This window comes from Mastigoproctus giganteus, chromosome 6, assembly GCF_048544385.1.
Source record: "Mastigoproctus giganteus isolate SK-2022 chromosome 6, ASM4854438v1, whole genome shotgun sequence".
Taxonomy (NCBI): domain Eukaryota; kingdom Metazoa; phylum Arthropoda; class Arachnida; order Uropygi; family Thelyphonidae; genus Mastigoproctus; species Mastigoproctus giganteus.
Window position 1 is genome coordinate 77,407,355 of NC_143580.1, and position 23,562 is coordinate 77,430,916.

The 23,562-nt window shown below is 38.4% G+C and overlaps 1 protein-coding gene across 3 annotated transcripts in view; it reads right to left on the bottom strand.

The window, feature by feature from the left end:
- The window catches only part of LOC150084420 (NPC intracellular cholesterol transporter 1-like), a 466,919-nt gene that overhangs the window by 420,203 nt on the left and 23,154 nt on the right, over window positions 1–23,562 (bottom strand). For 2 of the 3 annotated variants that reach the window (XM_090376058.1, XM_090376056.1), the window contains exons 3-4: window positions 6,555–6,792; window positions 14–259 (exon numbers count right to left, since the gene is read on the bottom strand). In XM_090376058.1, coding sequence (XP_090232184.1) covers window positions 14–259; window positions 6,555–6,792 — 484 coding nt within the window. The remainder of the gene's footprint in view (window positions 1–13; window positions 260–6,554; window positions 6,793–23,562) is intronic. The other variant, XM_090376057.1, reaches the window with a different exon arrangement.

A 23,562-nucleotide genomic window follows, 5' to 3' on the forward strand; every position in this document is an offset into this window, starting at 1 on the left:
TAAATCAACCTACTTTGTTGGTTTGTATTTCACAGGATAAAAATGTGTTCCATTCACTTCCAAACTATTATAAGGTGTAAGGACAAAGTTAATATGAAATGGAGAGAAGCCACCATGACGTAAGTCAGATCCCATGAATTCCAACCATCGCTCTGCAGAACAGTCTTTGCCCCATAAACCGCACAAGGTTTCCAGTGCAGTCTGTTCTGGCTGCAGACCTTGTACACCTTTGCAAGAATCATATATCCCTAAAGCCACACTGAAAGATAAAATAAATTTTAAATCTATTAATCTACATTTCTAAAACTTTTTGTAGATATATCAATCTGAATGAAACTATTATTTTAAGCAAAAGTTACGGTTTTTTGTTTGCAAGTGATATCTAAAAATACTTAAATTCAAGGACTAAATAATATACAGGATATTTCAATTAAAGGCACCAGTGTCTATCTCACTTACTTTTGTGTTGTCTATACTATATATTTAGGGCTTTTTTTTTTTTTTGATCATATATGAGCTGAAATTTTTGAATTTGATGTTAAAATTTAACTAAATATTACCCTTTATTTTAATTTCTAAACTTAAATTTTGCCAAACCAACTGCTTTTTTTCCTCAGTGGGAAGGTTGTTTCTGGGTCTCTGTTTAGTCTAAAATCATCATCAATATACTTCTGAAATGAGCATAAACTGATTTTTATCTAAAGGGACAAAAAATGAAATGGTTTTAGGGTGAAAAGATTTAACAACTACAATCGTACAGCCAGCAAAAGCTAAACAGCATACTGAACAGCAAACATCACATACAACTTATTCTTCTTTTGTTTCCCCTACCCATTCAAATAAAACTGGCTTGCACTTGTCTGATTAACTGCTTTCCTTACAACTGTTCATGCAGACAGGGCTAGCCGGGTGGGTAAAGTGCCTACCTGGCAAACCAAAGGTTGCGGGTTCAAATCCCGCCTCGGGCTTGGATCAGAATAGAAAATGCAAAAACCTTGGGAGGTGCAATATGGCAACAGAATCCAATGCGCCAACAACCAACAAAAAAAAAAAAAAAAAAATTGTTCCTTAATATTTCATTCAATTCTGTCTGCAAGTTTCTAACATATATTAGAAGTAATATAAAACAACTAGCAATTGCCCCAAATTACTTCAGAATAATATTTTTGGGCTATAATATAAAAAAAAAAAAAAAAAAAAAATTGTAACCCTGAATTAACTCATAAAACTCTGAATAATTAATGAAGTAAATTTAAATGGCAAACCCACAGTCAGAACTTTATAAGATGCTTTGGCAAAGAAATTAGCAAGACAACCACATAATTAAAATAAAAAGATAGTTAATGATGCTTTGGCAAAGAAATTAGCAAGACAACTACATAATTAAAATAAAAAGATAGTTAATGTATAGCATTACATTACATTGTAGGGGTATTAGCAAATTGTAATAATTCATGATTTATAACCAAAAAAAAAAAAACAATATCCAGTGCTGCTTCAGACACAATACCACCTTAATAAATGACTCAAATTCTCTAATGAAATCCATATACACTCTACCCTCCATATTCATAAACTTATTATTCATTCTCAAAAACCAAAGAAAATTCATCTTTGAATGGTTTTTGAGAATGAATGCTTCATATCTGAAATTCGTCTTCTGTGCAGGTGTTGGAAACCTTTAACTGAGTAATAATTATCTTATATTATATCACTTTTGCAGATGATTCCTTGTACAGAAAGGAAAATTAACTATACACAGTTAGAAATTCAGAATTATAAAATGACTAATGGTATTTGGCCTTATTGAATTATAAGAAGATGGAGGGGACTGTTGTTACGGTATACTTTAATTTTTAATATATGTTTTCAGTCATATTTTAATTGTTTTTATTTATATATTTTAAATATTTAAAACTAGTTTTAATTACTGTAAATACAGTGTTTTTAGTTACGGTATTAAAATATTTTCAAGTACTGGTTGATGTGAAATTTAATTATTTAATATGAGTTTTCCCAGCCTCTTAGGCCTATTTAGAGATGGAGGGGACTGTCTTATTCTTTCATGTGTTCTTGTAGCCAGCAGGATATAAACAGACTAGTTAATGCAATGGTGTTATCACTTATAGCAGAAAAAATTTTGCCTTCACAACTAGTTTCCCTGACATTGCACTACTTTCAAACAAATGGCTTTACCAAAAGTCTAATTTGCCATTTATTAAAAGATGACATTGTTGCAAAACTTATTAGTCCCTCATCAGATATTAGAAGGTTTCTTTATATAAATGGAGGATACCATTTTCAGATGTCATTTATTTGAAATAGTTCAATACTAGGGCAACTGGTGACAAGCAAAATGTGTTCTGTTGTTTGCGATAAGACCACTGCATTAACTAGGTGGTGTTAATCCTTCAGAGTGCAAACGAAAATGAAAGAAGATAATCCTGTCAACTGCATCTAAGTGGATAAAAATTCCTGCATTAATGTTGTTTGCAAACACAGAATCTGCTATAAAGGCTATAATAGCTGTCTGATGTTCAAGAAATGCCTTATTCTAGCTTATTACTAAGAACCTAGGGACCAAGAAATTCTTTCACTAATTACACTGACCAAGATGATTTTTACCTCCACTAATATCAGCTGTTTGCAGTCAATTATATGTAGATTTCAAAAATAATTCTTAAAATTTCACATCACGTCACGTATACAGGTTTTTGTTCACCAAGTGGACAGAAATCATGGGATACCTACCTAGTAAAGGGTAGGCCCACCTTTCATTCAGATAAGGGAAGTCACACGGCGAGGCATTGAGTCCACTAGTTCACAAAAGCATTCAACACGTATTTCAATCCATGTTTGCTGCACAGCTGTCAATAATTCTGTCGCATTCCTGGGTGAAGGATCCAAAGCTCGAATGGACCTTTCCATAGCATCCCAAAGACGCTCCACAGGGTTCATTTCCAATGAACTGGGAGGCCATTCCATGGTGGTAAAATCTGCGGAATGCTCTTAAAACTATATTCTAGTCACCATGGCTTGCTCTGTGGGAAGGTGCATTGTCCTGCTGGAAGAGCCCATTGCCCCATAGGTGCACGATGACCATGAAGAGATGCAGATGGTTAGTAAGGGTGGGCACGTAACCTGGACCATTCAGAGATGCATCTAGACTTATCAGAGGACCTAGCGCGTGCCTGTTCAACATGCCCCAGACCATTACCGGCTGTCCACTTGTCTGAACAGTTCCTTGTTGACATGACAGATGCACAGCTTCATGCAGTTTCCACCAGATATGCACTCTCCAGTTGGCTCAAAATAACCGGAAAAGGGACTCATCGGACAGAAGACCCACCTCTAATCATTCGAGGTCAAGTGCCGATGTTCTTTTGCCCAGTTGAGGCGTAGAGTCCTATGTCATGATTTTAACAATGGGATTCTGGTGGGTCGGCGGCTCCCATAACCTACTGCAGCAGCTAATGGTTGCCTGATGGGTGGAGACGTTTCTGGCACCTCTGTCATTGAAGTCAGCGGCGATTTGTGCCACTCTAGCTCTCTGGTTGGCTGAAACAATGCAAGACAGATGTTGACGGCCACATTCATCCACCACTTTTCTCTGCCCACAGTGCTATCCACAATGAGATTTTATTTGGGAAATCCCATTATAATCGTGATAATCTCATTATATAAGGCTTATGTTAGACCACACTTGGAATACTGTGTTCAGGTATGGAGGCCGCACCTAAAGAAAGACATCGAGCTTCTTGAAAGGGTGCAAAGACGGGTAACTCGCCTGGTGAGATCAACAAAAGGGCGTCCTTATGAAGAAAGACTTCGAATATGTGGATTGCAGAGTTTGGAAACTACACACCTTAGAGATTTGATTGAGGTGTTTAAGGCTCTGAGAGGCATCAGTAAAATGAATGAGGACGAAATTTTCAAGATTACAAATGATGCTAGAACTAGGGGACATAAATTCAAGTTACGGGGGGAAATGTTTAGATTGGACTGCAGGAAGTTTTATTTTAGCCAGCAAGTTATAAATTACTGGAATAAGTTGCCTTCATGGGTGGTAGAGGCCGACAGTTTGGGGAAATTCAAAGGCCATCTGGATAGTACTTTAGAGTAAGGGAAGCGCATAGGATGATAGGTTTAATTTCCTTTTTTTTTATTAATTATTATTTTATTTTATTATTATTTTTTTTTATCATTGTTTTGTTCGGATTTTTTTTTGGCTGTTGCAGCATAAGCCACAGGCTTTCTTGCACCATGCGGCCATCACTAATACTAATACTAAATGACGTATTCCCAATACATTCTTGATTCTGTCAAATGGGGATAGTGTGATTTGTGTACCACCTCCACAATAGCATGACCCATGCATCAGGCATCCACTAGCATTCCACTTTCAAAGTCTGTTAACTTAAGACGTTTATCCATACTGACACTGAATTAACGTCTCCATGAATGCAGTGTACCTATATACCTGCCAAGCAGTTGTTGTTGTTATTTGGTTTTTAGGAGCATTAGCAACTAAGGCCATATTGCTCCAGGAATATGCGGTGGTCATTTCCTGACCTTTCCGCATTCTCCGTATTTGGTGGTCATGGGCTCGAACCCTGGTCTAATCAAGAAGCGTGTGCTACGCACTTGCTGCTCCTGCCCACCTGGCTACGAAGGTGCCCCTGCCAAGCAGTGGGTTCGTCCACTAGCAAGAGGGGTGACAGTGTCAGGTTGCCCAGGAACCAGATATCCCATGAATTCTGTCTTTTCAGTGTAGAAGTGTAAACTTACTTCTATTCCAGAGAAAATAACGGAGTCAGTAGTTAGAGAGGGTTGAAGGATCACTTTTACAGAAATGTAATATACAGAGAACACAGCATGGGCTTGTTAAGTGGAGACTGTCTGGCCAATCTGATTAGCTACTATGATGCGGTAGCAAAAAATTGCAGTTCTACAATAGTGGGCGGAAGTTTACTTCTACAATCAATTACTCTCTGGATGAAAGAAAATTTCTGCACATCTATCCTGCAACCATCCATAACCATTTCTTCAACACATACACCTGCATAAGGCATCTGTGTTTTTACCATGTCAATCTCCATGTAACAACTCTACTTCCAATGGACGGAAGTTCGTGAAATTTTATATTTGGATCTTTTAGAAAGATTTGTTGAGCTATCTTAAAATTCCATTGAAATTATACTGTTAGAAATTCAACAATTTCTTTTCTTTTTTTTTTTTTTTTCATAAAATTTCATTCTCTGTACACATAGGCTTAAATGTTTGGGCATTTCTCTGTAAGAGAAATGTCAGATTATTACCATATTTCGATATATGTTCTTACAGTTACTTGTAAGGTTTTAGTACCAACTCAAATTCAATATCTCTAAATGTCTTCCCCTTATAAAATCTATATTAGTTTTGGATAGTAAGCATTACTTGAGGAGAAGTCGAATCAACATCAAACTTTTAGCAAGTTTCAATGAAGCTTTTAGGACCAAACACAATTCCACAGCTCCCTCAGTCACCCATCCCACCCACAGAAATATAGACGAAAATATGTTTTGACATTACTAAAAAATGGAAAGATGTATAACACCAAACTCTTACTGCATACTTTATTAGTCTCTGGGAGGCTTTAGATCAAATTCAGATTCTACAGCCATTCTCTGGGGAAGGGTTGGGGAATAACATTGCAATAAATTTTGGACAGCAACTCTGATCATTTCAAAATTTCAGGACTTAGAATATTCTTCTGGATCTTAGTACCAAGCTCCATGTTGATAATTATAATATTGTCTTTGCCATTCAACAGTGGTTTACATCTTTGGTTTACAATTGGTAAGGTATTATTTGCAATAACAGCTACAAACAGAAGAGCAGGTGTGTTGCATATGTGTAAAGAACCAAGAATATAAAAAAAAATAATAATAAAGAATAAAAACAATAAAATAATAATTAGTTAATAAAACAGTTTAATAAACTACTAATCTGCATACTGTGAACAATATCCAAGTGTGCCCAGCACATGATGATGCAATTTTGGGTGAAAACTATTTAAAATGTGCCACAATCCTCTGATGATGTAAGAATTTCACCAAAGGCAATGAAACCAGGCTGCTTAATACATGGCATAGCTTTGCTCCTTGATGGCATTTACACATCAGAAGTGCTATAACACTGAACCCACCACACAGCTCTCACCCTGAGACTACCACACATCAGACCCTCCCCTCTCAAGAAAGTGCTTAAAGATAATTACTTTTGACTAGACAATGAGCTGAAGTAGATCATCTCTCTCTCTCTCTCACACACACACACACACACACACACACACAAAATTCTAAATTTAAAGTGTGTCTGGTGACACAATGGGACTGATGTCTCACAATACCCTGAGTTCTTCACTTTTAAGGAGATACACCTCTGAATTGTTTATTCCAAAAGTTTGTTTAATTTGAATGATCCTTATAGAAATAAATACTGCTATATCTTAATGAAATTAATCCCAATTCTAATAAAAATTTCATCAAATTAATTGAATATGTTATTCTCACCTTGCCGATACATAAAAATCTATTTCAGCTACTCTTAGATTATCCTCTTCTCCTTGTATTTCTTTAACATTAATAGATATATTTTGATGTGGAGAACAAGTCATATGGCAAAATAACTTTCTGAGATTTCCTAGACATATGTCACAACGGTCCAATCCCAATGAACCAACCAGTTTAAAGTTGTCCCTCAACTGTTTCACTTGTTCATCTGTGCAACAAAATCCAGAACTTTCATCTGCTAGGAATTTAAAAAAAAAAAAAAAAAAAAAAAATTTGGCATGTTTCTTAATTAACAAAAACACAAATGGGAAAACATAGACATACAAACATATGCAGATGGTGGTACTAATTAAAAGTATCTGGATGTATCTTGCTTACACTGCTAACATTGAATAACAAACACAATGCATTCCTGAAAACCGTATATTAACCAAATGTATATTTCCCACAAACTCACATAACTTGCTTAGATACATTCCTGAGAATAATCAGGTTTTCTTTTATAGGAAAGATGAATACAGGTACTTTATATAGCTGATAAATTAATACTATTTAAAAAATCTGTTAAAAGAACACTATGGACTGCATTCTTTTTATCGCAAAGAATTTTTAGCAAGCTGCAACATCACCAATGCCCTTACACAATCAGGATCATATTCCTCTTACTGCTACTCTCTCTTTCAACATCATCACAATTTCTCTCAAGCTTTTGATGTTCAAACTCTTTAACTGGGCAGCAGTCACTTTGGTTTGTTGCAACCATAGTTGTGAAACCTGACAGGTGCCCAACTTTTCTTTTTTTTTTTTTCCTAGAAAAAAATTTGGGTTTTCTAAAATTTGTTAAGAACAATATTAATTCTTCTTTTCTTAATGGATTTCAGTTATAATTGCATGAATTTTTTTAATTTTGATAATAACAATCACTTCTAATTTTCCCCCCTCAGAACTCTTTAGACACAAAATTAAAATTTAAAAGGGCTGTTCCATAAATAATGAACATAATTTTTCATGAACAACCATACTGCTTGCTATTTCTAGATGAGCTGCACAATTTAAGACCAAACCAAGCTACACAATTGCAGTTGACTACTAAGCACTCGACCCGTGCACATGGTGTGACCTTGGCTGTCAGTCAAGTTTATGCTTGTTCAGTTTCGTACATAACAACAATGTATGTGACACACAAGGAACAGTATGCTGCTCTCAAATTTTGTTTCCATCTCAAGAAAACATCAGCTGAAGCATATAAAATATTAAAGAAGCTTATAATGAATCTATGCTCCCAAATAGCACAGATTTCTTGGTGTAGAATTTTTCTCAGAATGGTCTACAATTGTTAACAAGAGAGATTGCTTCTACAGGGATGGGATACACTTAAATAGAAAGGGTACAATAATATTTACTGATGCTATCGAGGCAATGTTAGGTGGGTTGGAAAACTGCTAGCTTGGGGGGGGGTTTCACAGACAAACAGTAACCCCGGACAGAGGTGGAAATGATTCTTGCACTGCTTCAATTGGAATGAGAAGCACTCTGGAAAGCAAGTTGCTGGGGATTTCAGTAACTACTGGGAGTCATGAACAAAGTAAATACATGGGCTGTGTTAGAGTAACTAAGAGTAAGAACAGGTGCATGTACACCAATGCTAGCAGTATACTAAATAAATTTGATGAATTTGAAGTGCTGGTTAAGATATCCAAGGCAAATATTGTTGGGATATCAGAGACATGGTGTCCTTATATCAGAGTGATATCCCTTATATCACTCAGACATAAGGGATGCAGAATTGGAATTTGGGGAGTAGAATGTGTACAGGAAGGATAGACACGATAGGGAGGGGGGTTATGCTGTTAGTTATGAAACAAAATCTAAGGAAGTGCATCCAGTCGACATACATGGACAGTGCAATGTTGAGTCAGTTGGTGTAATATAAGCACTGGGAAGGTAAAAATGAGGGCAGGAGTTTGTTATAGGCCTAATGACTCTGATGAGTACAATGAACAATTATACAGAGAAATAGAGTGGACTAGTAAATCAGAGTGTCTTATAATGGGGGATTTCAACTTCCTAGATGTACACTGGAACTTGTGGATTGGTCACTCACACACACACACACACACACACACACACACACACACACACACACACACACACACTAGCAAGGATTTTTTGGATTTATTGGATGACTGTTTTCTACAGCAGCATGTTAGAGAGGCAACAAGAGGGAGTAACACTCTTGATCTCATTATCAACAGTGATTATTCATGCATTAAGAATAAACAGATAAAGGTACCACCAGGTGACAGTGATCACAGTGTATTAATGTGGGATTTACTTAAAGATGTTACTTCCATCAGTGGTAAAGGGAAGGGTTTTTGCTTTTCTAAAGGTGACTACAGTGGTCTCAGAGATTTTTTAAATTCTATACAATGGGACCAAGTGATGATGTTACCAACAGCAAATTCTAAATGGGAAGCATTCAAGAAAGTAATTTTGGAAGTTACTAGGCTTTTTGCCCCAACTAAGAAATACTGTTCTAGGTATAGGCCTAAATGGATGTCAGATGAACTATTAAGTTCATCTGACAACCATCATCAACTGACATCGTCATCAACCTTTGCCCCTGGCAAAGGTTGATGACGTTGTAGAGCGGATGTTATCTTTTAAGGGCACAAAAGATGATATAGTTGTACACGCTAGCACTAATGATATTAAGAGTAGGAGACCGGCGGAATTACTTAACAAGTACAGGTCACTGTTGAAAAAAAAGCCATAAATTAGGGTTGAATTTGAAAGTGTCTGCAATTCTGCCCAGACACGATAGGAGGGAGTATATGATGAGAGCCCTGTCGATCAATTCGGCCCTGGAAAGACTGTGCAAGGCTCAAGGGGTAGAATTTTTTTCAGCCTGGTCTATACTTGTTAACAGGAGGGACTGCTTCTACAGGGATGGGATACACTTAAATAGAAAGGGTGCAAGAATGTTTGCTGATGCTATCGAGGCAGTGTTAGGTGGGTCGGAAAAATGCTAGATTGGGGGGAGACAAGGACTAATAGATTAACAGTAGCCACTGGCAGAGGTGAAAGTGATTCTTGCACTGCTTCTATTGGAATGAGCAGCAGCCTGGAAAATAAGATGCAGGATATTTCAGAGACTTCTGGGAGTCATTGGGGTACAAGTAAACACATGGGTTGTGTTAGGGTAGCTAAGAAAAAGAACAGGTGCATGTATACTTGCATTTACACCAATGCTAGGAGTCTGGTAAATAAATTTGATGAATTTGAGGTATTGCTCAAAGCATCAAAGGCGGATATCGTTGGGATATCAAAGACATGGTGTCACACAGATATAAGTAATGCAGAACTGGAATTTGGGGAGTACAACGTCTACAGAAAGGATAGACAGGATAGGAAGGGAGGAGGGGTTATGTTATTAGTTAAGAAACACATAAAATCCAAGGAAGTGAAGTGGAGTTAGTTTGGTGTGAGCACTGGGAGATCAAAATTGAGAGTAGGAGTGTGCTATAGGCCTAATAACTCTGATGAGCATAATAAAAAAAAAATTGTACAGGGAAATAGAGTGGGTCAGCAAATCAGAGAGTCTTATAATGGGGGATTTTAATTTCCCAGATATTGACTGGAATTTGTGGGTTGGTCACTCACATACTAGCAAGGCTTTTGTGGATTTATTGGATGATTGTTTTCTAAATCAGCATGTTCGGGAGGCAACTAGAGAGAGCAATACTCTTGATTTGATTATCAGTAGTGATTCTTCATGCATTAAGAATCTGCAGATACAGGAACCACTAGGTGGCAGTGATCACAACGTGCTGAAGGAGGTAACTACCATCAGGGGTAAAGGGAAGAGTTATTGCTTTCGTAAAGGCAACTACGATGGTATGAGACAGTATTTAATTTCTATACAGTGGGACCAACTGATGATGTTACCAACAGCAAACTCAAAATGGGAAGCATTCAAAGAACTTATCTTGGAAACTACTAGGCTTTACATACTAACTAAGAAATATTTCAGGCCTAAATGGATGTCAGATGAACTAATGAGATATATGGCAGAGAAGAAAAATGCATGGGATACATTAAATTAACATGTGACACAGAAGCCTATGATAGATATAAGTTGATCTGTAACCAAGTTACAAAGGAGGTTAGGCAGACGAAGGCAGATTACGAGAAATCTTTGGCAAGGGATGCAAAGAAAAACAGCAAGGAGTTCTTTACTTATGTAAACCCTAGAAGGAAGGGGATGAATCAGATTGGTCCACTTGATATCGATGGTTCAACTGTTCATGATCTGCTCAGGTATCTAACAAACTAAATCAATATTTTGCATCTGCATTCACACATGAGGAGTTATTCAGGAAGGGGAATGCCATAGTTGAAGTAAACACTGGCAGTGAGCTAGATGATCTTGTAATAATTGTGAGCTAGATGATCTTGTAATAATTGAAAGCAAAGTGGAAGAGAAATTGTTGAAGATAAACATAAGAAAGGCACCTGGGGTAGAGGGGATCTCTCCAGTTATATTAAAGGTGGCAGCAAAGGAAGTAAGCAAACCCTTAGCCAAAAATATAAGAGCTTCCTTGGACTCAGGGGAGGTACCCACAGACTGGAGATGTGCAAATGTAACCCCGATTCACAAAGGAGGATCAAAGGCTGACTCAAGTAATTATAGACCTGTGAGTTTAACTTCTGTTCCAGGAAAATTAATGGAAGCACTGGTTAAAGAAGCACTGCAGGATCATCTTGACAAGAATTCAGTTATAGCTCAGACACAGCATGGTTTTGTTAAGGGAAGGTCTTGCCTGACCAATTTGATTGGATACTATGATGTAGTCACATAAGAATTAGATGCAGGGAATACCTTTGATATTATATATTTGGATCTTAGAAAGGCTTTTGATATTGTTGCACATGGAAGACTGCTGCGCGAATTGGAGCAGTGTGGCATTGGTGGCAAATTGTTGCTATGGATAAAGGGATGGTTGAGAGGAAGAAGACAGAGAGTGGTAATTAATGGACACTACTCATCGTGGACTAATGTTATTAGTGGAGTCCACTGTTGTTTTCTGTATTTATAAATAATATTGATGATGGTATATCAAGCTTAATGTCCAAGTTTGCAGACTGTACAAAGGTTGGCAGGGTTGTTAAGGATACTCCTGACGCTATGCTGCTGCAACAGGATCTGGAAAGGTTGAGCAGATGGGCTGAGAGGTGTCAAATGAAGTTTAACATTGACAAATGTAAAGTACTACATATGGGAAACAGCAACCCCAGAGCAACGTATCAACTCTGTAGTACTACACTGACAGTGGTAGCGAATGAAAAGGACCTGGGGGTAATTGTGCAAGCAGATATAAAGTTCTCTGAGCAGTGTAGATGGGCTGCAAGAGTAGCTCATGGTGTCTTATCAATGATATACAGGAATTTTTCTGGCAGGGATTGGTCAAGCTGGACCTTGAGTACTGTATACAGGTCTGGAGGCCTCGTTTCAAGAAGGATGTAGAGCTGCTGGAATGAGTACAGAGAAGGGTAACAAGGTTAGTGAACAGAACGAAGGGTTGTCTTACGAAGAAAGGCTTAAGTTTTGCAAATTACAGTGTCTGTAGACTAGGCACCAGCGAGGTGATCTGATAGAGGTGTACAAAGCCTTGAATGGTTTGAGCATGCTCAATGGTGATGGGGTACTGCCTCTTGCTCAGAATAATCACCTGAGAGGGCATAAATTCAAATTGAGGAAAGACAGATGTAGGATAGATGTGCGGAAATTTGCCTTTAGCCAGCGGGTAGTTGGTTGGGGAACAGACTTCCATCCCTTGTTGTGGAGTCTAAATAAATAGCCTAAATAAATTTAACGCTCAGCTGGACAGGTATTTCGAACGAACGGAGGGGCGAAGTGGAAGGGGTTTTTTTTTTTTTTTTTTTTTTTTTGGCTGATGCTGCATATGTTTGCTTTCTTGCATCATATTCCTCTACTAATGCTAAGAGTCGTGGCACAGAAGAAAAATGCATGGGATGCACATAAATTGTCAGGCGACACAGAAGCCTATAGCAGATAAAAGCTAATCTGTAATCAAGTCACAAAAGAGGCAGGCAAAGGCAGATTATGAGAAATCTTTGGCAAGGGATGTAAAGAAAAACAGCAAAGACTTCTTTACTTATATAAACTCTAAACAGAAGGGGAGGAATCAGATTAAGCCACTTTATATCAATGGTTTGACTGTAGATGATTATTCTCAGATAGCTGCCAAACTAAATGAGTAATTTGCATCTACATTCAAGGGAGGGGTTATTCAAGGAGGAGAGGGCCAGATCTTTATTTAAATTCTAACAGGGAGTTAAATGACATTGTAATAACTGAGAGCAAAGTGGAGGAAAAATTGCTGAAGTTAAACATAAGAAAGGCACCTGGGGTAGGTGGGATCTATCCAGTTATATTAAAGGAGGTGGCAAACGAAGTAAGCAAACCCTTAGCCATAATTATGAGAGCATCCTTGGACTCGGATATAAGGCCCCACAAACTGGAGATGTGCAAATGTATCTCCAATTCGCCAAGGGGGATCAAAGGGTGACAAGTAATTACAGACCTGTTAGTTTGACTTCTGTTCGAGGGAAAATAATGGAGTCATTGGTTAAAGAAGCATTGCAGGACCATCTAGACAGCAGTAATAATTCAGACACAAAATGGATTTGTTAAGGGGAAGTCTTGTTTGACAAATCTGATTGGTTTTTGGAGCATTAGCAACTAAGGCCATATTGCTCCGGGGATATGCAGTGGTCATTCCCTGACCATTCCACATCCTCTGTATTTGGTGGTCAAGCGCTTGAACCCAGATCTAATCAAGAAGCATGTGCTACGCACTGCTGCTCCTTCCCACCTGGCTATGGAGGTGCCTACAAATCTGATTGGATACTATAATGTGGTCACAAAGGAACTGAATGCAAAAAATAATTTTGATATTGTACACTTGAATTTTAGGAAAGCTTTTGATACTATTGCACATGGAAGACTATTGTACAAATTGGAGCAGTATGGCATTAAGGGCAAGTTGCTACGATGGATAAAAGGATGGTTGAGTGGGAAAAGACAGTGTCTTGGATGGACACTGCTCTTCTTGGACTAATGTTATTAGTGGAATTCCTCAAGGTTCGGTGTTGGGCCCATTGCTGTTTTCTGTATTTATCAATGATATTGATGAAAGTATATTAGTGTTAATGTCTAAGTTTGCAGACAATACGAAGGCTGACAGTTAATGACAGCAATGATAGTATACTACTGCAACAGGATCTAGAAAAGCTGAGCAGATGAGCTGAGAGGTGGCAACTGAAGTTTAAAATTGACAAATGTAAAGTACTGCATATGGGTAGCAGTAACCCCAGTAATAAGTTCAAGGCAGAACTACACAAGACAACTAAACATTTGGAGTGAATGGATGGGCGAAATCGGAAGTTTTTTTTTTTTTTTTTTGTTAATGCTATATAAGCTTGCTTTCTTGCATCATATGTCTCTGCTAATGCTAAAATGCCACCATTTTGCCCAATGGCATGAACAAATTGATTGCTAATACCATATCCAATTGACTCTTATTGGAAGTAGCTGGCCAAGGTACTTCCAATAAGTGTCACAATTGGATATGGAATTGGAAGTAACACAATTGGAAGTAACCTTGACCCAGCTACTGTATTTTGTTTATCTCCTTTATTTCTAGTGTGAACGCAGTGCTTTTATACCAACTCTTGATGTGTGGCAGGTGTGGTTCATTTTTTCCAAATCCCAGTGGATGCTTTCCACAACATAGTAATGATGGTGATTTTGTTATAATTGTTTGCTATTGTCAGATTGGTGATATTGTTATAATTGCATAAAAATTTCTTGGCGCATTATAGCCTTAGTTGCTAATGCACCAATAAAATTCAAATCAATCAATCAAGCATAAAAATTAAATCAGAAAAAATAACCAATTGGACCAAAACACAAATTTTTAAACATTTTTTATTTCTGTATATTTTATGACTTTTACTGATTATCTCATAAATCAAATTTTAACAGTGGTGCAGCTTGGAAACTAAATCAAGTCTAATTAGGTGACCAAGGTGAATTCAGACAATTTTTTTTTTTTTTTTTTTATTAAAAATGAAAAGCAGATAATGTCAAAAATCTATTTACATTCCATAATCAAAATAAGGAAAATTTTGGAGAGAAAAAAAAAAAACGTTTCAACTTCAGGAATTAAGATGCAGTTTCTTGGCAGTCGATCAGTCTTATTCTAAGGGTCACACGTGAAAGGTGATGTTCAGTGATAGTGAAGAGGCAACTGCCACTGTTCCATTCAACGTTAAGATAATTCAAAATTTTGGGTCTTTTAAGGTGAAATTCGAGCAGAAGTCTGCTCTGCAACTTTTTCCATAGGCTCCACTTGAGATTATGCGCTGATGTGTCGACAGGAGGCATGTTGTTCCTGCTTCTTGTGTGTTTCAAGTAAAAGTTGTAGATGATGGCCTTCGGGGCAATGAATAAGAAGCTGCAAGTGGTGTGTGTTGTCTATTCAGAGTGAAGCAGATACTAGTAGTCCTCACGAGTGCGGGTGTGGTTGCAGGCAAGCCTTGCAGCATCCAATGCATATTCAATCAGTTTGTTGTTAACAGAGCACTCCAGGTACAAGTGTGGCAGGGTACTTGGAGTGGTGCAGAAAACGCGGTAGTTTGAGGCACATAATCCAAAACTTTGTAGCTTGACTTGGGTAGGACGGACATTGTGCCACAGTTTCCACTGGATGTCAGCATCCAATTTGGAACATTTAGTCCTGTATGGAAGGTTCCACGGAAAGTTAGATGGTGGTTTGTGTGTGTGTGTGTGTGTGTGTGTGTAGCAGGGTACAGGGAGAGCTTGGCAAGTGGATAACGGGAAAATCGTGGCTGCGAGGCGTGATATAATTAGCAGATAAACTTTTTTAGAGGGTGCAGGAGAGAGAGAGAGGGGTACCATACCTTCTAGTGATGTGATGATGAAGGTTGGTGCAGGTGAGGATCCAATAATATATTCAATCCCTTTAGCTGTTGTGATGTCTGGAAGAGCTTGTGCAATCACTGATTTTAGAGGTTTGTGTTGCTGCTTTGCATTTATGGTTTTAAGGGGCAAAGTCTTCTGATCCTTTCCATTCAAGGCGAGGTGTCAGGAGGTCGCCTATTGTCCTTATTCCTGTCCAGTTCCACATAGGAAAAAGGAGATGATCATCGGTTGCAGGGTCTATTATCCTTTTATTATAGAAGAGCAGTTCTGAAGTATTGCGGGAAGTGATGTTCCCTCAAGAGTGTGGTGAAGGTTAAGCTTCTTCCAGTGGTGTAGCGAGTCTTTATAGAAGGAGGGTAGTTTGAGTGGTATTGGTACCATGTCCATTCTTAAGACTGTTGATACAATTAGCCTTGTACTGGCTTTTTCTAGAGTTTATCCAAATTGGCACAATATGACTGTTTCATTTGCAGTGTCTTTAGAAGAAAGGTGATCCAGAAGGCACTGATTCTGTCTTCAAGAAAGACCAATCACTGTTCCCCACGAGTGGGCGGCTGGTAGAGTTTAGAGCAGGCTATCCAGTTGGTTTTGTTCCTTGGAAGTTTCGGATCAATGCTTGGATTTAGTGCATGAAGTCAATGGGTGGAGTTAGAACTTTGAAGGTGTGCCAGAGAACACTTGCTATCATTTGGTTGACAACAAGCACTCTTCCTTTTGGCAAAGATGTAGAGCACTCTCTTTTCCATTTACCTAGTACTCTGTTGAAGTGACTCACAAATTTAGGCCAGTTCTTTTGGGAGAAAAAAGGTGCATTGCCAAGATACACAACAATTGTGACATCATCTGCATAACCTTAGTGGGTTATTTTTAGGTGAGGCTCTGGTAGCAGTGTTCAATGGGATTGTAGGCTGGTGGCAATTTTATTTATGAATGGTTCTATGACAAGGGTGTAAAGTTGCCCAGAGAGTGGGCAGTCTTTTTTTACCCCTTTAGAGTATGGAAAGTTGCTGGTGAGCTGGTTATTCTGTTTCAAGCAGAATTTGGCTTTCTTGTATAGCAAATGCATTGTTCAGATGATATAGGATCCATATCCGAAAGCTTTCAGGGTTTCAAAAAGGTAGCTGTGCTCAGTTCTATTGAAAGCCGTTTCCTGGTCAAGGCTAATTATTTCTAGGAATTCCCATTGACTATTTGCAGTAGAGAGGAGGTCATGGATCTGATGAAGATTGTCACGAATCGATCTTCATGGTACTGAGTATGTTTGGTGGTGATCGACGATATCAGGAAGAGTGGATTTCAATCGAATGGTGATGGCTTTGGAAATAATTTTGCAGTCTGTATTCCTTAAGGAAATTGGGCGCCAGTTTTGAAGGTTGGTAGAAACTCCTTTCTTGAGAATTATTCTTGCAACAGAAGTAGTGACCAAACCTGGTAGTCCGTGGGATTGTGCTTCTTCATAACAGTAGCACTCAGAGTTGATCCTAAAAGATTTAGAAAAATTCAGAAGTCAGTCAGTCCAGACCTAGGGATCTATTTTTTAAAAGGGCTTTGCATGTAGTTGTTAGTTGTTGTAGGGTGACTGGTTTCTCCATACTGCACTGGACTGGCAAGGGCAATTTTTTTTTAGTCCTGGAAGGATTTTCTCAGTTGCCTTTGTAGAGGTTTTTTTGAACTATATATTTCTTGATAAAATCAGGTTACTTCAGAGAAGGCTTCCTCCTGGTCTTCAGTGATCTTTCCATATTGTAGCTGAATGTCGGTGATGGTGGTTGTTTTGTGATGTCTGTGTTCTAATGAGAAAAGGTATTTGGTCAGAGCATCAGAAAGATTTATTGGGTGTATCTTGATCTAGGTAAGGTGCTTTCTGCAGAGTGTTCTAATTGAGTTTATATGGCCTGCAGAGTTGACTGATGGATCTGACTTTCAAATGGGAGATGCTTCAGCCTTTGCTCAAGTTGATAGAAGTTAATATGCTTTTGTTGACTCATCTGATGGCTGTAGATCTCAACTGACATAAATCTAGGCCACCAAGTGTCCATGGGCTTCAATCTGTCTTTTGATTGGGCAAGACTGGATATCAGGTCCTCTAACTTAAATATATATTCCTTGTCTTGAAGAAGGCTGTTATTGAACGTCCAATAAGCACCTCCACTTTTGAAGTACTTGGGTGAAAAGGAGAGTTGCAATTTAACAAAGGAGTGGCCTAAGACAGTGGGGTGGCAAGATAATCCGCAATAAATAAATATTTATTAATTAAGAAAACTTAGTTTTTCGAAACGTAATTGAAAATAAAAATTATAAATAAATGCTTTTTTAATACTTCAGTATGTGGCTTTGTTTGATCATGCATGTTCAAGTCCATGTATTTTGTACTTGAACTTCAATTTAATTTTGTTTTGTATTTTTTTTATTTGTGATCTTTTAAAATTATATGTGATTTCAGATATAATGCTTTCCATGTAAATGATTAATAAAAAAAAAATATATATATATACACATATTAAACTTTTATACATTTAATTTTTTATTCTCGGGTGTGTGCTAGTCCTTTTAGTGCACAACCATAAAAAAGTTTGGAGACCACTGGTCTAAGATAAAACCAGGGGGACAGTGTATTTTGGGATGTAGTATCTGTCCAGTCGGGCCTGGTAAGGAAGTCTTCCGGATGCTGTAATGTGTAGGACTTTTCTTCTTCTTCTTCTGGGTGCTGATATCTAAATGTATCAATCAGCTCATTATCGTCTACGAAAGCCTGCAAGTTATTGATTGGCATTGTGTGATGCTCAATGCATCGCACTCTGTCCATTTCTGGGTCAAGGGTGCAGTTGAAATCACCAGCAAGTATGATGTGTTCTTGATCTATTGTAGAGAGATGGCTCTATATGAAATTGGTTATTAGAATGGCAAGTATGTCCTGCTGTGGCATGCAGATGTTAAAAATATGCAGTTTCCTTTTGGGGCATATTTAGGAGGGCATAAATTGCATAGCCAGCAATTAGGCAGACTTATGATGAAGGCCGATACTCACTCCTTCTCCATGATGTTGCTGGGTTGGAGAATGATGGAATACACGTGGCCAATCTGCTGATTTAAAAGATGGCCTTGTGTCTGCTTTAATGTTTGTTTCTTGTAAGAAGAGTAGGTTGGGATGATTTCATCGGACCTCGTCACGGCCCAGCCTATTGCACATGCAGAGGCGCATGCTCTTGAATTCAGTGACAACATGCAAAGCATCATAGTTGTTTACAGGTATAAAGGTATGGGTTTTTCAAGTTTTGAGAGCTGATTAGCATCCAGATTGCTGGTATTGTTGTTATAGCTCGTTGATCAAGTAGTACAGGTGTTTGGATCTATTCACGTAGTAGTAGTAGTGGCATGTGATGCAAGAAAGCAAGCATATGAGCTTATGCAGCATCAGACAAAAAAAAAAAAAAAAAAAAAAAAAATTACACAACAATTCCCTCTAAATGTTTGTCCAGTTCCTCTAAAAATTTATTTAACCTATCAACTTCCACAACAACAGATGGAAGTTTATTCCAGCAATTAACCACCCACTGGCTAAAGGCAAATTTCTGCACATCTATTCTACATCTGTCTTTCCTCAATTTGAATTTATGCCCCCTTAGGTTCGTAATCTGAACAAGTGGAAGAATCCCATCAGAATTCAGCGTGCTCAACCCATTCAAGGCCTTGTACACCTCAATCAGATCACCTCGCAGGTGCCTAGTCTCCAGCCGCTGCAATTTGCAGAACTTAAGTCTCTCTTGGTAAGAGGATCCCCTCACCAATCTTGTTGCCCTTCTCTGTACACGCTCAAGCAAATCTACATCCTTCCTAAAATGAGGCCTCCAGACCTGTACGCAGTACTCAATGTGTGGCCTGACCACTGCCTCATACAGAGGGACAATTACCTCCTTTTCCCTGCAAGTAAAATTCCTGTATATCATTGACAAAACTCCATGACCTGCCCTGGCACCCTGTCTGCATTCTCAGAAAACTTCATATCTGACTGCTGCACAATTACTCCTAGGTCTGTTTCATTTTCGAACACCTTAAGTATAGTACCACACAGTTGGTACATTCCTCTGGGGTTACTTCTACCCATATGCAGTACTTTGCATATGGATAATGCAAAGTACTGCATAAAACTTCAGTTGCCACTTCTCAGCCCATCTTCCCAAATTTTCTAGATCCTGTTGCAGTAGCACACTGCCATTAACAACCCTGCCAACGTTTGCATCATCTGCAAACTTCGACACTAAGCCTGATATGCCTTCATCAATATCATTGATAAATATACAAAACAACAGTGGACCCAACACCGAACCCTGAGGGACTCCACTAAGAACATTAGTCCACGAAGAGCAATGCCCATTGATTACCACCCTCTGTCTTCTCCCACTCAACCATCCTTTTATCCATTGTAGCAACTTACCCTTAATACCATTCTCCTTCAATTTGTACAGTAGTCTTCTATGCGCAGCAGTATCAAAAGCTTTCGTGAAATCCAAGTATGTGATATCAATATTATTTTTTGCATCCAGTTCCTTTGTAACCACATCATAATATCCAATCAAATTTTTCAGACAAGACTTTCCCTTAACAAACCCATGCTGTGTCTGAATTATTGCTGCAGTCTTGTCTAGATGATCCTGCAATGCATCTTTAACCAGTGGCTCCATTATTTTACCCAGAACAGAAGTTAAACTAATTGGTCTGCAATTACTTGTGTCATCATTTGATCCCCTTTGTGAATTGGGGATACATTTGCACATCTCCAGTCTGTGGGGACTTTCCCAGAGTCCAAGGATGCTCTCATAATTATGTCTAAGGGTTTGCTTACTTCTTTTGCCGCCTCCTTTAATATAAAAGGATAGATCCCATCCACCCCAGGTGCCTTCCTTATGTTTAACTTCAACAATTTCTCCTCCACTTTGCACTCAGTTATTATAAAATCATTAAGCACCCTGCTATAATTTGATAACCTTCTGGCATTTTCCATCCTTGATAACTCATGTGTGAATGTAGATGCAAAATACTCATTCAGTTTGTTTGTTATCTGAGCAGGATTATCAACAGTCGAACCATAGATATCAAGTGGACCAATTAGATTCATCCCCTTCCTTTTAGAGTTTATATAAGTAAAGAAATCTTTCTGTTTTTCTTAGCATCCTTTGCGAAAGATTTCTCATAATCTGCCTTTGCCTGCCTAACCTCCTTTGTGACTTGATTACAGACTAGCTTATATCTGCCATAGGCTTCTGTGTTCCCATGCATTTTTCTTCTCTGCCACGAGTCTCATTAGTTCATTTGACAACCATTTAGGCCTAAACCTTGAACAATATTTCTTAATAGGTATTAAACTTTTAGTAGCTTCCACTATTAATTCCTTGAATGCTTCCCATTTAGAATTTGCTGTTGGTAACATCATCAGTTGATCCCACTGTACAGAATTTAAGAACTGTCTGAGATCACTGTAGTCACCTTTACAGAAGTAAAACCCTTTCCTTCCTTTACCCCTGATGGTAATTACATCTTTAAGTAAATTCCACATCAGTACACTGTAATCACTGCCACCTAATGGTTCCTTCATCTGCAAATTCTTAATACACGAATGATCACTGCTGATAGCCAGATCAAGTGTATTACCCTCTCTGGTTGCCTCTTTAACATGCTGCTGCAGAAAACAATCATACAATAAATCCACAAAAGTTGTACTAGTGTGCGAGTGACCGACCCATAAGTTCCAGTCAATATCTGGGAAATTAAAATCCCCCATTATAAGACATTCTGGTTTACTAGCCCACTCTTTCTCTGTAAAATTATTCATTCATTGTATTCATTCGAGTCATTAGACCTATAGCACACTCCTACTCTTATTTTTGCTTTTGCAGTGCTTATGTCACACCAAACTGACTCAACAGTGCACTGTTCATCTATATCAACTGGATGCACTTCTTCTAATTTTATGTTTTTCTTAATTAACAACATAAGACCACCTCCCTCCCTATCCTGTCTATCCTTTCTGTACACATTGTACTCCTAAAATTCCAGTCTGCATTCCATCTATCTTTGTGACATCACGTCTCTGATATCCCAACAATATCTGCCTTTGATGTTTTGAGCAATACCTCAAATTCATCAAATTTATTTACTAAACTCCTAGCATTGTTGTACATGCAAGTATACATGCACCTGTTCCTATTCTTAGCTACCCAAACACATCCCATGTACCCACCTGTTTCACAATGACTACCATCAGTCCCTGAACCCCCCAGCATCCCTCACTCCAGGTCGCTGCTTATTCTAATAGAAGTACCGCAAGAATCACATTCACATCTGCCTGCAGCTACTGTTAACCTTTTAGTCTGTGAATCCTCCCCTCAAGCTAGCAGTTTTCCGACTCGCCAAACACTGCCTCGATAGCATCATCAAATATTCTTGCACCCTTTCTATTTAAGTGTATCCCATCCCTTTAGAAGCAGTTTCTCCTGTTAACTTCATAGCTGTCCTCAGCTTCTGTGAGGAGCCACGTACTTCCTGCAAAAAGGAACACAGTTTTTTCACAGTTAAAAGGAAATTTGCTTTCCCTGTCCCTCATCCTCTGAATCATGAGAATCCCAGTTACTCTTTTTCAGCCCCAGAAATTCAAGTTCTTCATTTGAGTCACGAGTGGTTTCTAACTGCTTATTTATTTCCATACTTTAATGGTATGATGGGCTTATATGAGATCTGACCGTTTAACTTCTGTGGTGTTCTGTATTTATTTCATCCATCCTGTTGTTTTTGTTAGTGGTTTGCTCTTTTCCTACCAGAGTGTATGTTGTGCTTTTGTGTCTTTGGATATGGACTGTCTTGGGGGTTGATTCAGAGAAATAGCTCTTGTTTTGGTTGGTGGGTCTTCTGAAGAGGGTCCGGTCCATCTTGGTCTGCTGTTGTTTCTGAATTTTCTTTCTCTGACGTGTTTAGTATGGGAAGCATCTCAGATTGTTTGATAGTTTCTTCTGTATTTCCATTGTCCCCACTAGTAAACTTACCTCGTGCATCTGATCTAACCCTGGTATGTGCTGCCTGAATATCAGTATTACTCTCAGAAGAGTTACAGATATGCAGGTAGTTTTTCCAGATATGGTCCTCTTCATGGCAGAAGAAACATTGAGAATAAATGGAGGTATCGAAGGTGTATGTGATTTCATTTAAGTTACTGTTGATGAGTTTTGGGATGCTATTTGCTGCATCATTATTGGCAAAGTGCATAAGTGCTTGCCTGCGGGAGCTTTTTATATGTCATATGAAAATTCCGGTTTCATAACTGCTGCAGAGAGCGTGGCGGTACTTTTCCAGTAAGAGATTCATATTTGGATAAAATTCCTTTGATGAGGAATCTCAGGTGGAACGTTTGATATAATAACTTTTGTTAGCATTAGCATTAGCAGAGGCATATGATGCAAGAAAGCAAGCTTATTCAGCATCAGCCAAAAAAAAAAAAAAAAAAAAACCCACTCCCATTTCACCCCTCCGTTCGTTCGAAATACCTGTCCAGTTGAGCTTTAAATTTGTTTAGGCTATCAACTTCAACAACAAGTGATGGAAGTCGGTTCCACCAACCAACCACCCGCTGGCCAAAGGCAAATTTCCGCACATCTATCCGACATCCGTCCTTCCTCAATTTGAATTTATGCCCTCCGAGGTGATTATTCTGAGAAAGATGAAGAATCCCATTGGCATTGAGCATGCTCAAACCATTCAAAGCCTTATACACCTCTATCAGATCACCTCGCCGGTGCCTAGTCTCCAAACTCTGTAATTTGCAAAACTTAAGCCTTTCTTCGTAAGAGCAACCCTTTGTTCCATTTACTAATCTTGTTGCCCTTCTCTGTACCCGTTCCAGCAGCTCTACATCCTTCTTGAAATGAGGCCTCCAGACCTGTATACAGTACTCAAGATGTGGCCTTACCATTGCCTTATACAAGGGAA